This window comes from Cinclus cinclus, chromosome 13, assembly GCF_963662255.1.
Source record: "Cinclus cinclus chromosome 13, bCinCin1.1, whole genome shotgun sequence".
Classification (NCBI taxonomy): Eukaryota; Metazoa; Chordata; class Aves; order Passeriformes; family Cinclidae; genus Cinclus; species Cinclus cinclus.
In genome coordinates, this window is record NC_085058.1 from 19,024,774 (window position 1) to 19,041,029 (window position 16,256).

The 16,256-nt window shown below is 45.6% G+C and overlaps 1 protein-coding gene across 1 annotated transcript in view; it reads right to left on the minus strand.

Annotated features, from left to right (window-relative positions):
* Positions 1-16,256, minus strand: part of CHSY1 (chondroitin sulfate synthase 1) — a 73,182-nt gene that overhangs the window by 48,161 nt on the left and 8,765 nt on the right. Inside the window, exon 2 of the mRNA XM_062501534.1 lies at positions 15,651-16,146. Within this exon, the coding sequence (XP_062357518.1) occupies positions 15,651-16,146 (496 nt within the window). The remainder of the gene's footprint in view (positions 1-15,650; positions 16,147-16,256) is intronic.

Consider the following 16,256-nt stretch of genomic DNA (forward strand, 5'->3'; position numbering starts at 1 on the left):
TTCCTGTACTTACACCTGGGAGATTTTCCATCCCAGCCTGGTTACCTGTACATCCAAGTCCCTACTCTGAACGTCCAAAAGACACCTGCCAAAAGCCAGCATGACACAGACAGTGCTGGCCTTCCCAGTGCTACATTGCCTCCTTCAAACATCATCTGATGTCTAAGAGCCACATGACAGTTCATCCCCAGACTCTGAGAGCCTTCTGGCCTCTTGGTCTACCCTCCTTTAGTGGCCAGTGAGCTATTGATCCCATGAGAGAAGCAATGTGGCCACTCCACATTGGAGGTGATAAGGAAAACAGGGCAGATGAGAGCTGGCAGAGCAGCCAGGAAGCTCTCTTAAAGCACAGACAAGTTCTCTCTTTGCCAAGCTGCTTGTGTAAATTGAATTTGCTTCAAGTTAAAACATCATTCAAAATATGTGGTTCTGCTCTTGCTCACTTAGTGCTGGCCATGGCAATGTGAGGTGTCCTACCACTCACTGCTCCTCTCTCAAATCTCCTAGCATGTGAGTGTTCCAAGGCCAGGGCTGGAGCACACAGTCCTCTGCACCTCCTGCACAACTCTCAGACTCCCATCTCAGATACAGCAGCCCCTGTGGGATTACTCCACACTGCAGTGCATCAAACAAGGAAGGAACTCTCTCCACGCAGCAGTCTGTCACCTCCATCCCAGGCCCACTCTCAGGGAATGAAAAACAACCCAAATTGGATCATCCACATAACCACAAGCAGCACAGGCTAACAGGGACACTGCCCTAACAGGACACAGTGCCAGCAGCTTCCCTGGCAGGACATGCTCAAATCCACGGGGCAACTGGATCTGAGGAGAACGGACAATCCCATGGTCTGTTTGAAACGTTATAGAAGACACAGGTTGAATATTAATCAGAAAGAAAAAAGTACTGATCATCACCATATCAATGGGCTCAGTTTAGCTTTCAGTGCTCATTATTGTCTGGTGTGAGGTGCAGGACTGAGTCTGTGCAGATAAATCCAAGCTGCAAAGTCATAGCTGTGGTTTATCCCAAAAGCCTCTAGAAAGGACTGCAGTAACTTTATCAAACACTTGAAGATTTAAAAATAAATTTTAAAAACCACAGCTCTGCAACAGCATCATCCAAGGGACAATGCTCAGGAACAGGGTGTGGAATATTTTACAGTGATTCTGCTACATTCCAGCACGCACATTTACTTTAGCTGACCACAGAGTGCTTGAGCACGTAGCTATATGAAAAGGGGTACTTTCCAGTGTGTGGCAACTGGGGGAGTCCAACCAGAATATTAAGAGACAGCCATATTTTACTATTATTTACCATCAAGGCACCACAAGAACCACTGCAGCTCCTTTCTTCTGAATATAATCATCATATTGATAAAACTGGCAGCATTCCCAAACTGGACACGGCTTTTTTGTCCCACCACACAAAGAGAGGCAGACACAAAGACAACCACTGACGTTATATTGGCTACCAAAGAAAACAAAATCCAAGCCACTGTTCTTCCCTGCACGCTCTCTGCTTGGACAGGAAGCAAACATACTCTAAGAAGTCACTTTCAGACCTGTAAGGAGTTGACTGTTTTGCATGGTAACTAGGCATGAAATTACACCAGCTACAATTCAGATGGCTCAGTGTTTTTCCTGTACTGGCCATCAGTCAGGTGATCCCACTTGGATTTAACTCGGATGGCACACCAGAATACATCCCACCAGCAACACACTTGTCACTTCCATGCAGGATGGTTTGGCTGGCATGTGGAAGCAGCTGAGGCTCACAGCTTGCTGCTTTCTTGGCAGGTATTCCACCTTGCCTAGGGGAGACAGGCATAGGGGAGTTCTACGTCTAGGAAAAATAAGATTATTGTAGCCCATCAGATATGATTTCTGGCTTTAAGGATTAGAGCTGGGTCCCAGCGAGAGCCAGGGAAAACAGCAGGTTGTTCCTTAGCTTGCACCCTGTAACATTTTATTGTTTACCTGCGTTTATTTTAGACTAGCTTCCTTTCTGAAGGCCTATCTCAGTCCTTCTCTTCCACCCCACCACACACCCAGCCCTCCCTGCTCTCAGAGAAACTGCAACTAAGGTTAAGCACATTTAATATTCACAACATCCTGACACTCCTTAAGGAAACAGTTCCTTCAACATCTGCAAGTGACTGCTTCTCCTCCTCCTCCTCAGCACTTCCCACCTCAAATTTTGCCCCTCTGTTGGTCCTTTGCAAAGGTGAGCACCTGTAAACAGCTCCCTGATTCAGCCAGGCAAGAAACCGGTTCACTTGGAGCAGCAGCTGCAAAAGGAACAACATCTGCTCTGTGAGCACTGAGCAGAGCATTGCACAAGAGCACTTACTTTAGCCTGCCTGATATTGCAAATGCCAAAGGAATCTGGTTCCCTCGTATCTCTACTCACGGGACCTCTGTTTAGAATATTTGAAATTACTTAGGCTCCAGCACATTAATAAGACCCCCTCCCGGGTTTCACTCTGGCTCTCTGGCTTTCACCACCTTTCACCTCCAAGACGTTTTTTCCCATTGCTGCACTTTGCTCCCTGGTGCCAGTGAAGAGGCTCATCTGCACCCCTGCAAACTGGGCTGCCTCAGTTTTATCAGGAAATCATCTCCAGTGATTGCCCTGGGCCACAGTTCAGAAAGGCTGATGGAGAACTGCAGGTTTGTCTGCAGGGCTCCTCGCTCCCAGCTCAATTCATTCCTTCTGATGCCCTCTGGGAACCGGAGCACACCATGCTGATTATTTTTGCAATTTCTGCCTATGACTTTTCTGTCTCTAAACAGGTGGGGAGGGGACATTTTTTTGATCCTGCTCTAGGAAAAGGTCCATTCCAGCAGAAAACGTGCTTCACCCTCTCCCTTCTGAAAACAAGTCTGCTCCTGCCTCACCTCACTTCAGCCCTGAAGGTGGAATTTTAATTGCAGTGACTGGTGAAAGAGGGGAGGGAAGGTGTGGTTTGGCTGCAGGACAGAGTCAGGACCTCTTACACTCTACACCTTGCCCTGACGGTACCTCCTCCTGTGCCCTAGGGATAACCCCATGCTATGCTGTTATTCCACAGTGTGGAAGGAGCATGGGAAAGGTTTGCAAAGCCCTTTGATGGTAAAGCACAAAATTCTAGACCTGGGGTAACAGATCCCTCAATGTACTGGGAAATCAAGTTCCTCCAAGTTTCCCTGTGAGCAGGGTCAAAACCACACTCCAAGTTTGCTTGAGAATGACAGCCAGTCTAAAATTAAGCTGAAAAGTAACTTCTCGCCCTCTTGTGAAACAGGCCACAAAAAAGCCTAAACGCATCTTCAAAGCCAAAACAGATCTTCAACAACAAATAGTCCCTGGAGAGGGGAGCAAGCACAGGCACATGTTCCAAGGCAGAGCTGGGTGTCGACATCAAGGCTTGGACAAGGCAGAGCTGCTGCACTCAAGGGACAGGGACTCAGTGCTGTAAAGTGCCATGGACCCGCCCCGAGTCACCTTTTGCTACACTCAGCTACCAAACCTCACTATTTATCCACACTAATGGAGCAGAAGGGAAGATCAACATCAAACCAAAAGAGCTTAACATGAAACAGCACATCCCTCTCGTGCTCTTCCTCCATCCCACAAGTCCTATCTCATGGTAATTTGATGAAAAGTTGTTTTTCCATCCAAGCTCTACTTTGAGTGAAGAAGCCAGGAGTGACAGCATGAGAAAGCTATTTGGGAATGGAGCTGAAGAGCTGTCAGATAGCTTTGTGGGGTTAAAAAATGCAACTCAGAAAACCAAACACAGGAGACAGGAGATGGCAAACCTCAGGACGTGTGAAGACCACAGGAGAAAAACTCAGAGATTCCCACATCACCAGGACTTTGTCAGTTTACAAAGCCTCCTCTCACTCCCTCCCGTACACTTCAGAAGATGAGCGTGCATTTCTGGCCAGGACTGATTTCAGCAAAGTGCCTGTGGAACAAGCATGAGGACACGTGCAGGAGAAAGAAAGTAATAGTGGAGGCAGGGAAAAGATAGGGAAATTAATCCAAAGCCTGCAATAAAGTTCAAAATTTTTAAGAAGTCAGGGTTTTTTTCCATTTAAGTGCCTGGTGAAGGACTGGGGTGCTTCTGTTATGGTGCACACAATGTCCTTTAAGCCACGTCAGTCTCTGGAGCAGAAATTCAACACCCTTTTCCCCAAAGAAAGTTCTATTGTCCTGCAGTCGCTGCCAAATTCAGATGTTTTAATTCGAAGTGTGAAACAGAAGGATTCCAGTCTGCTTTTAAAGAGAAAATCTCCAGGCTACCGCTCCATCCCATAACTAACACCAGCTTTGTTCAGGGCAGGACACAGCACAGCTCCCTACCCTCAAAAGGAAAGGGAGGCAACATATAAACAACATATCACTGTACATCACAGCCTGGGAGCTGCATACCTCAAACAGTAACCAGTGCTAACAGTCTGAGGCACCTCGACAGATGTATGGCCAAGCAGCTATAAAAGAGCCTTTGTGCTGGCTGAACAGAAACAAGGCATTTTCTGTACAGGAGACGGCCTGAGCACCTCGCAGGATAAACGGGGTTACACATTTCACACCTCCCCTGCGCTGGGGGATGCACCGAGGCAGGATGGAGCAATGACCCACGCCAGGGACCTGCAGAAGCCACTCTGCAGCCACAAGGAGATGACTTTGCCCTCAGCTTCCATCGCCATCGCTCGCAGGTCCCACTCCAGAACCGTGCGGCCTGGTGTAAAGCGAGGCCAACCTGCCGTTCGGCAGAGGCCTGTCCCTGCGGAACAGGCCGTGCAAAAGATCACAAATGCTTCTGATCTACCAGCCAGAGCCCCAGACAAAGGCTTTTCATCCTCGTGCTTAAGCACCCAGCTGCTATTTTATATATTTTGAAACGCAGTTTTCATCTTCGCCCTAGTTTCCAGTTCTGAAATTAGGCTAATTCTTCAAGGCCGCGGGAGCCGCGGTGTTATTTTTGGCCTAGGGAAGATAAGAAACCATGTGGATGGCTTTTCCTCAGTAAAAGCACACACAGCAGCAGCAAACTTCAGGATTGAGCCAAACACATTATTCCACAGGATCAGAAGCGGCTTCCAGTTGGGCCCAGTAAAACACAACAAGAAAAAATGCAACTGCAAATGGCTCTCACAGTGACTGCAGTGCATGTTTCAACTCCAGGGAGGCAATGAGAGGGAGGGTGAAAAAAAGAATATTTGAAAAAGTCAAAGAAAAATTGCTCTGTCCAAAACCTGGAAAAGCCACAGTTAGCAAACATTCCCAGGGAAGCAAAAGCCCCACTGCTTTATGAAGATTAAATCTGCTATTGTCTCACAGTTGTTGGCTGTTTGCTTTTTTTTTTTTTTTTTTTTTAAATAAAGTTCCCCTTGGCCAAAGATGTTAGGAAGTATCTTCAATCAGAAAAGGATATAAAAACAAGTATGCCAGTTAATAAATCTGTGATAAGGTTAAACAAACAAGGTAAGGTAAGGTGAGCGTAAGGTTTCTTGACAAATCATCTGCGATAAGGTTAAGCAAATTTCTCTTTCGTCAGGACAGGAAAGATACTCATGCAAGGGCACAGTATTTTTGCTGACCTGGACAATGAATGTGAGAGGTGTATGTTCTGAGTCACTCATGTCGGACAAGATTTTTTTTTCAAGAACATGGTCTGAAGACTGTAAGAAACCATTAAAAAAATTTGGGTCAGGCATTTAACCCACTCTGCACGCTTACATCAATGGGGACTCAATGGAAAAAAAGCTTTATAAAAAATTTAGACCTTAGATACCGACAGTTCCCCATTGAATATCTATGCAGAATTACACATAATGTTACTTCTCAACAACCCATCTACTAAGAACTTTGTCCTTCTGAGGACAAAGAACATTGCCCTTACGCAGAGATGCTGAGAAGTGAATTATGATGTCCCCTGGGCAAGTGTTTTCTCTCTCAGTAAGACAGTAACACACAATAAAAAGTATGGTTACAAAGGATTAAGGCAGCTTAGTTAATGCAAACTAGCACTCTCTCCTGCATTCCTCACTAATACGGTGGTGACATAACCAGCCAAAACATGTAGCCTTAATTCAAATAAGGTTTAAAGAAGTTACTGCCAAGTAATTACACCCATTTGAAGAAGGCCCATGAGCAGAGGAACCTTCATTAATACCCCGCTGCCGTTCTCGGAGCACTTTTCGAAGCAGCTGCACCAATCTGAAGTGGCAACCATGAACAAGAGCAGGCAACAAGTTTTCACAAGCAGACTTGTGCCTGCCTTTCAGAAGACACTCTGACACATGGCTGAGCATAGCCACGAGGACAGCAGGCAAGGACACAGCATCCAAGTGCTGGCTGCCTCCTCAGAAGGGCTGGGGCAGCCCTGAGGTAGAGGAGCTTTCTGATAATGTCCTCGTTGATTTTTCTGATAACATGCTTTTCTTTGCAGCTGAAAGAAGGTGACAGTGGCACTTCAGGAACTGCAGGAGTTTTCTACTACCCTTTTCTGCTTTCTAATGAACTGCTGGCCAAGTTCAAACCATGGGTTCCCATCTATTTCATCGCTAATCCTAGCCTCTGTGCAAGAACCTGTACTTAAGCCACAAAGAGTACGGGATGCTTCTGAAGACTGCTTCCAAGAACAAAAGTATAGTACTCAGCTGGAGCTCCCTAAAGCCATTCAGTAGGAAGGATTAAATCCAGAGACTTGGATGGAACTTAGATCCAGTGGGCATGACCCTACCTGTGCTCTCTTCATTACACAAGAGCGTGTCGTGCTTTTGCCTTTTCCTAAACCTCTTTCTAAGCTAATGACTCCAAAGCACTGGCTCAAGGAGCCTCATGTCACAGCTCTGCACAAACGTTCAGGGCTCACATCCATGTGCTCTCAGTATAAACCAGCACAGAGCCAAAGAAGCTGTTGGTGGCAATGTTGCCAGGACATCAGATCACCAAGCACAGAGGCTGACCACTGAAGCTTCACCTGAACTGCAGCCCTGGGAGTGAGTCTCTGCCAACAGCTCAGTTAAAAACAGCAGCACACAGGCTGCAAAGCTCTCAGTGAAAAGGAAAAACTGCTGCCATGCTCCCTTGGAAAAGGGAGCTCACTGTAGTGGCTCTCCTCTTACCACCAATACTTCACATCAGGGCACAACACTGAAGCGTGAACAAGAGATAAATGGATAAACAGACATTTTCTATTCAAAGAGCCTTTAAAAGAATGGTGCCTATTAGCTAATAGCAATATAAATTATATGCAGGCATTGGTTCTTTTCCTGAAGTCACCATTACCACACAAGCTGCATGAAGTTCAATGGGTTCTCAAGAGACCCCCATAAAAATCTGTCACAACTTTTACTTTTGTTTCATAATTGCAGCACCACTTTTAACTTGCTCAAGACACAACTGAAAAAAAACCAAAACACTAACTTGCTCTCACTGAGGGTACCAGCAGAAGTTTATTTTCACGTAAAACACTAACCAGAAATAACCAGAACTCAACTTTCAGTTTTGCAAGGGCTCCTAAAACACACTTTTAGCTGAAACTTTAAAATTTAAGAAAACAAAACCAGTTAGTCCCCCAAACTTTTCCAATTAAGTTCCCAACTTCTCTGTGACACATAAAGGTCATTTTGGTCTAGGCATGCAGGAAGATAATCCCCACCCTTCAGGCAATCGGGATTTCTGGCAAGATTTAAAGAGGTCTCCAGCTGATAACCATGAAAAGTTCACACCACCAGGAGTCCAGATAAGCTTTAAACACAGGAAATTAGTGCAAAAATGTTTCAAGCATTTTAAAGATCAATTAAGATGGTGTAACAGTCCAGCAAAGTAGAATTGAGTTCCCCACTTCAAATCAGATGGCTTTAGAATACAAAACAGCAGCTCTGGAGCTGGGAGATGTCTACAGGAAATGAGGTTAGACAAATGCAGGGCAATTAATCCTCTGTGCAGTCAGATTATAGACTCCCCCCCATCCCCAGGGCCACCAGACACAGCCAGAGCAGGGTTAAACTGCTTCAGGTTGTCATCTTGCATCTTCCCTGCCCATCCACGGGCCAGTGGTTCTCCCCACAGCCTAAAAAGCCACAATCTCTTTCTTGACATGTGAGGTACACTCAGGGACAACACACAGGGACACTCAAGATGTGCAGCTCTCATTTGTAACTGCAGATGCCAACTATGAAAAAAGCAGCACCAAGTGTCATCATCTGCCTTGTCAGCACTGGGAGACCATAAAGTTCATCAAGGACACTGAATTTCAGAGAAGCAAAAGATGAACTGGGAGTTCCTGGCTAGGGTGAGGAGTCAGCTGGTGTGAGCAGCTCTTTTCGGGATCTCTCCCAGCACAGGCAGCACACAGCGACTGCAGACAGTGTGAACTGGGGAAAATGTGACTGTACAGATCACAAATGCAGCCTCAGACAGTGCCCTGGTACACTGTCAGCCCAGAGAGCAAGGGAAGGGTCTCAGCACACAGCCTGCTGGGAAGTATTCTTTCCCAAAACATTAAAAAACCCACTTTCATAGCAGGTTAGTGCTGCATACCAGTGTGGCTACAATTCTGGGTATTTATCTGGGCTCATTCACTGAAAGTTCAAAAGAAAATTATCTTTTACGCTAAATTTGGTTGTTAGGGTTTTTTTACCGTAACAAATATGTATTACACCGAGACCCATCGTATCCATCCATTTAAAAATCCACATTTTGTTTCTTCTCGGTGATAATTAAATTGTTTTTATTAAAAAAAAAATCAAGTATTTCTTGAACCATCATACTCCAATTATGGTACAGGTAGCACTGAAAGCATTTGAGCTGTATGTTCCTACCCTCTGTTGGTGACCTCAGCTAAGTTTATATTAAGCCCCTTCCCCACATCAGCACTTCGTTTCTATTTCCCACCACCAAGCAAGTCTGGCTTTTCTCTCCCATGCTCACAGGCTCTGACACCTCCTTGCTGCTGGTGCTTTAAGCTGCTCACAGAACTTGGCTTTAATAGATTGAGGGGAAAAACAAAAATATTCTCTCCAAATAAAGACAATTAACTCTCCTTCCCCCAAACATCCAGGTCACAGTCACCCTCTACACAGAGATCAGCTAAAAATTTCCATACTGAGAGCCCCAGCTGACATTTTGTGTCCCCTTCAGTCAAGAAAGACAAATTTTTAATCTATTTTTATCACTGTCTAGTCACCCAGGACACTTACAGAGATCCTGGTCTTATACAGAGGTATCCATTAAATGATTTATTCCCCTCACCTTCATCTTTTACACACAGAAATAAGCACTAAAGAAAATGGAAAAGGGAATATGCTATCTCAATGTTTGGTCAGATATCACTGACCCATAGGAGAAAACTATGTAGGAGATAACTACAGAAGTATTATTGGGTTTGACATTAATTATTTTTGGAATTTAACAGTGTCCTTCCAAGGTCTCCAGTCAGGTGGGATTCCACTACACAAGGCAGGGCAGCTCCGATCACAGCACAAGTACCAGAGTCTCACAGCTCCAGCCAGCTGTAAAGTAAGATAAATAAGATTTCGCCCCGCAAAAGCAGGATGGCTTTCCCATCAGTTCAAAAGAAAAAGACAATAGAAAGCTTCTAGTCTGAGATTCACCTCTTTCTGTCTATCCCTACTGCTGTTCAAGAGAACAAACTCAAATCCTCAACCATCTTCTGAGTGCCGTAATTAAGAAACTGGCATGATGAGCTATTTTATTAGAGTTCTTTGTCCTGTCATGCTATGGAGGATTAGCCTTTCCTGACTTGTCCTCAAGATAAGAACTAATCCTGATGTCTCACTCAACAGGCTGCACAGATCCATATTTGTAACAAAATTACTGAACTCCAAGACAACAGAAATGGGGGGACAGCAACACTTCTGTTTGCTGGATTTGTGGCTGAAGCTTCCTTAAGAGTCTGCACAACACCATCAAAGTCCTCATTTCAGCAGCTCTCAGCTTAAGCATTAGGTCAAGTCATCCAGCTAACTAAGGACAGATTAACCATGTGCTCACAAAAACTAGGTCAGTCCAAAACAGGCTCTACAGCCTGGAAAGGCCCCTCTGTGTCAGCACAAATCCCCCAGCCCTCCTCTCTGAAAAGGATGTTCTGCAGAAAGTGAGTGGGACCCAGGCTCAAGTTTTGTTACAACACTTGTTCTTCATCTCTACAACACAGAATAAACCTTGACCAACCTGCATTCAGAAATCAGTAAGAAACCACTCAGTAATGTCAAGCTCTCCCTCTCTGCAATATCTGGTTCTCAAATACTCAGCTATTTTCTGAGTGAAAGAGCCAGGTCAGGACCTGGCTGCAGACCTGAGACCTGTCTCCCTTTCCAAACGTTCCAAATCCTCCTAACCCACACCTTGGTTTCACAAACCCAGTCTGCAGCCTTTACTCTCTCCTTTGACCCCTCTGCCCTCCTCCTCAGCAAACACTAAAATTAGACCACAGTGGTCATACCATGCTGCCTCCCCCACTGCTGTCGTGTCCCTGTCACATCAGTCATGTATTTCAGTCTCACCCTGAGCCCCATGCATCACCTCCCCTGTCCAGATAATGCTCTTCTCTAGTCTTACTTGTCTGTCCTTTGACAAAATGCCATTCCTCATTACCTTCAGGGAGCTCAATCTCCATCCATCCCCAGAATGTGTGGCCACCCACTAACATCTTAATCTGAAGCCAAAAAGACATCTCTGAGGTGTTCCAAAGAGAAAATTTAGTACTGGAGGAAAGATGGTTTATAAACAACCACACTAAAACTCTGGGCATGCTTGTATCCTCCCTCTCTCACACACACAATTCACATCACAGGTTTCTTGAAATTGAGATGCAGTAGGCTGCACACACAGCAAGATAAAGTGTCTGTGCTGTCAGGGCTTGCCAAGTTTCCATGCTGTGACTTCAGAAAATGTCCAAGCTTTGAAGCCAGGACAATACACACATATAATAATGTCTGATTTCAGGAGTGCTGCTGGAAGCTCCTAGCACAAAGACAAGTCAAATCTTTCATTTGCTGGCTGGGAGTCCAAGGAGAAGTTCAAGGAGCAACAACAACCAAACACCACAGTCCAACCCCACGGCCCCCAGTGTCTGCAGAGAACAGAGGTGCTCCAGAACACCCTGTCCCAGCACCTCCTCACAGACCCCATCCTGCCCTGCTCTGAGAGCACGCTCTGTGCTGGGGGTCACTCACCACCCAGCCACAACAGGATCAATCTCCTTTTTGTTAATGAGAGAAGGTTTTCAGAGAAGATAAAGCAAAGGAACTGGAGGTTAGCCATGAACAGCAGCACCTCTTTCCAGTCTTTCAGATCTGATCAATCACTGCAGGACTATAATGATTTTTTTTTTTCCCCCTGCTGCCTTACAGAAAACCATAAACTTCAGTTTTGCGCTTGGGAACAGCCATCCCAGAAATGGTACATTCTGGCACTGCCAGTGTACTTGGCAGATATAATGTGCACTTTAAGGGCTTTCTTAACTTCAGTGAATTTCAGAGTAGCAATTATCTTTAATTCCTCCAGATGAAAGACCACACAAAATGTTAATTCAAACCCCCCTTCTCCCAAAGCCCCCTGCTATCCCTGGTCACCACTGCCCTACTTTTTCCTTTCACCAACACCCAAAAGGTTGGACCTGCTCTTCCTTGCTGCTCACGTTTCCTGGTGTGATTGCTGTCCTTGTCACATCTTCTTCTCCATTTACATTGTAAAAAATCCTGTCTCCTTTCAGGACATTTTAGAATACTTGTTGCAGTTTAGAGGAAAGCACTGCTTTCTCCACACAGACACACTTGCTGCATCTCATTTCTCCCACAACCTCAATTAGAACAGGAGATAAAACAGACAGAACTGGTCATTTATGCCTGTCAGAGATAACAAAAGATGCTCCATTGGATCCACCTGTTTCCATTGCACTGCAGGATACAGAGGAAGGAACTGGTATCACCTGAGAGTAATGAGAGTGTGTCAGAAGGGTTTTAATACTGAAGAAATTAATGAGATACATCAGCACTGCCTTTTTGACTTCTAGCAGCAACAAAGAGCCTGTAGGAAAGTTGTGAAGCTGTTAACCACAAATTAGAACAATACTCAGCAACAGCTGCAAAACAAAGCTGAAACAACACCAAGCTACACAGCGATGACTTTGTAATTCAGGTGCATTTAAAGGAAATACTAGACACAAAACTGAGATCAACAATACTTTTGAGATGGTTTAAATCACAAATGAAAAAGCTTGTCATCAAAACCAGAACATGTTCTCAGGTTGAAATCTAAGACCCTGTGTGGCACCACATGGCAGTGTAGGAGAAAACAAAACTTCCATATCCCTGTGATCCACATGAGATGGACTGGAATAGCTACTGGTGGGAAGAAAGAGAAGTAAGGAGATTTAAGCAGGCAATCTTTTATTGAGAATAACACCCAGCAATGTGCCAGAAGTCTAAAGTACCAATATTCACTAGAAATGCAGAATCACTTCTGAGAAAGCTCACTCCAAGCTTTTAGCTCTCTTCAAGAAAATGGACTACACTCAATATTCCTTCATAAACTCTCAAGCTCCCTTCTGGAAGCTGCAGAGATTTTACACCTCCATTCTTTTCATGATTGTTTTCTTATCATTTGCTGCATAAACTCTTTGGCTTTGGCTGCTCCACCCTATAGAGCCCTGAGTTTTACAGCTATTTGTCAAACAACAGCACCAATCTGGGTTTTGTTTTTACAAGGATGATAATCTTTGCCCTAAAGAACTTATATTTAACAGCCCGTCTCATCTGTGACTCACTCAACCCGTGTCAAATAATTCTGTGTCAAATAACAGCTCAGAGCCTGGTCACAGGAGCTTAAAATCCACAGTGGGCTGCAAACTGCTCCCAGAGCAGCAGCCTGGGTGGGTCAGAGCTCCCCAGTGCCCAAAATGCTGCAGCTGTCCTCAACCTTGCACAGGCTGCTGCTGCTGCTTTTCTGGGCTGAGATGACACAGGAAGTCCAAAGAATGGTGGTGTCAATTCCTCTTCTGTGTCTGATGAAAAGCTCCTGACGGCAGGAAGAGTGTGAACAAACCCTCACAAGTCTTGAAACGGGCAATAACTGATGCCACTCTAATGAAGTGGTCTGAGAGGCACTGCGGAGAGCAGCAGAGTGACAGAAACACAGGAAAAGGGGAGAAAAGGAGTTTTGAGACAGACTGCTGTGAGCAGAAAAGCCACACAGAGCCCGGTGATGCATTCGGGCACACCACCAGAGTCAGGGCCAGAGATGAGCAGCACAGTAAAGACATTGTGGAACCCTAAAATCAGAGAAAGGGAGCAGTGACAGTCATGGAGATGAGTAAAATGATTCTGGGCAGGGAGCCCACCACAAGAACAGTGCAGGGAAAAGCCACCCGCGGTGAGGAGCAGCAGGGCACTCCATGCCCTGGAGATGCTGAGAACAAAACCCAGCGAGCTGGGGGGTGACTGCAGAGACCTGAGCTCCTCGCTTGTGCTGCCACTTGAGCCTCTCCAGAATAGGAAGTGCAGGCTGCAAAGAAGAAGTTTAAGGCCAACACTGCTCTGTCTGCTGAGCCTTGTGCTGTCACAGCTTTTCTTCCAACAGGAATTGTGAAGGATGCAGTGGCTGTGCCCCAGCAGAGCAGGCACAGACAAACTTTTTCTCCATCAGGAGCTCAGTGAAACACATTTTGCAATTCACTTACAGTGGCCTGTTACTTGATGTTCATGAACATACAAGACATGGAAAATGTCGCTTTTACACTAAGCCTTCCTAACACAGCTGTTGTGACAGCTGTGTTTTTTCACACAGCTATTGCTTTATCTGAAATAAAATACCAGGCACATTTCATTCGGGCAATAAGAGGACCAGATCAAAAAAGATGACAGGTATTTAAATTGAAAAGCTACAACTAAACGTGAGCGGACCTCTTTCTTGCAGGAGCTATGTGGTTCCATCATAGAAACTCTTCCTACTCTCCCAAACAGCTGAGCCTTAACATCCCACACTCATGGCTTACTTCTGAACACCCAACAGTTTATACATTTCACACAAACCAATTTTAAGCAATTCATGGCACTTAGGAGAATCCAACATTAAGGATAACAACAGAAGCTCATCAAACAAAACTGATTATGAGAAAACCCCATCTATTTCTGTCAGGCAGTATTCCCAGTGCAGTTGTGTGCTATCATTAGCTATTTCGATCCAGCATTTGGTTACACTGAATTTAGGAGCTCTTTGCCAGTTTCAATAGCACCAAAATGCTGACCTTCATCAACTTATTAAATACCAGATGGTACAGGCATTCGCAGCAGAAGTTACTTCAACTTTGAATGTCTGTAGTAAAAATTTTATGCTGCTAAAAACTGTGGAAAAAGTTACTGACTCTTTACGAATGGCTAAACCACAATGCTGGCAAGACATAAACTAGTTCCAGGTCTGAAAGCCGGGAACGTGGAGAGGGATTGTTAGTCCAGGCATAAAAGATATTAATTAAGAACTGCAGCTGGAAACATCCTTCCCCTTCCTCAGAGGCTTCCCCATCACTGAACTGAGAACTGAAACAAAGCAACAACTTTTAAGGGTAGAAATTCAGGGTCAAAAGTTAAACCCAAGTCTTTGCCAGTGAAAGAGTGGCTCAGCAGCAGTATCTGTCACTGTCTGTGACCACACTGTCACTGTGACCATAGATCCTGTCACGAAGGCAGAAGAATCCTCTTTCACCACATCTCATAAAAGGACAAAGCTGTAGTTGCGTCAGGCTGTAAATGTTTGTGTACAAACTGTTCAAGCTCTCTTCTGCTTTCAACCTCTCCTGTATTTCTAAGGCAGACTCACCAGCATTTGCTCTGGTGAAAGTACAGCTCAAGCCCAGCAGGTATTGTCAATCAGGCAGTCTGTAAACACCCAGGAGTCACTTCAAGGAGCCCAACACACCCAGGCAGGAAAAGCCCCTGTCACCACTGGGGAGCAGCTGCCAGCTCCCAATAAACAGCAGCAGGAAACTCTGCCACAAGAAGGCTCTCTAAATTTTTTCCCCCAAAATGCTAAATTTACAGGCACATCAGTGTGGGCAGACCACCAGTTTCAGTAAGAGTGGTGGCTTGTCTCTGCTGACGTCAAGGACCAGCTGAGCAGGTGCCTGCAGGATGGGGCTGCCAGCGAGTGCCCGCAGCAGCAACAGATTTGGGCTGTCAGGAGGCAGCTCGGTATGCAGGGCTACAGTGCCAGCCACCATGAGACATCTCCAGTTTGGGGAAAAACTGTCACTATCAGAGCAAACATCTGTCAGCTCCACACATTTCAACTGCAGTAAGAAACAGAGTAATTCCATTTTCCATAGTGACACCATGACGTACTTGGCTAAAGAAGATAAAAGAGGCTTGGACAGTCAGGACTGCATGCACTCGAGGCCATTTTGATTTAAGCTTATTCCCTTTCTAGCTAAATAAAAATATCTGTTATGAATAATGAATATTCCTCTATTTCCCTCCTTACTGCTGCATTTCCAAATTTTTGTAGGTCTTTCCAAGGGTGACACTTGCAGGAAACAAAAAGCGCAGAAACCGTACAGTTGTACGGTGATGCTGCAGAGGGAGGTGAGGGTTGGCAGCAACCAAAAGACACCTCCCCATTCCCCTCATCCTTACCTCGTAGGACCAGACACACTGCACCCCTGCGAACCTCCTCACGCACCGTCCCACCTCCACGTCCTCGTGGGTGGTGTACATCTCCCGCAGGCACTCGCCGATGTGGGGCACCATCCTCCGCAGCACCTCCCGGCTCATGATCACTCCTGGCCCCCCCATGCAGAAGTTCTCACCCGGCTCCAGCGCCAGCTTCCCCATCTCCTCCGTGGTGCCGAGGCCGGTCTGCCCCAGGAACAGCGGCTCGCTGCTGTTCAGGCTCCTGAGGAAGTTCTCCAGTTTGTCCCCTTTGATGTAAACGTCGTCATCAGCCCTCATAAACCATTCGTATTTGTCCAAGTAGTGGTCATGCATGTATTTGAGCATCATGAAGGATTTCTTCTGGGGTGGGTAGGAGTCATCTACACCTGGAAGTGGCACGATGGGGATGGGGATAGAGGTGTCCGAACCCTCGCTGGAGAAGAATTCGACCTTGCCAGGAATGGTTTTGGACCACGTTCTACATTGAAAAAGACAAGAAAGAATAATTAAATATGCAAATCAGAGCAGGCAGAGAGTGGCTACCATAGATTACAGCTCACCTGCTTTACAAATTTCCTTTTTTGAACA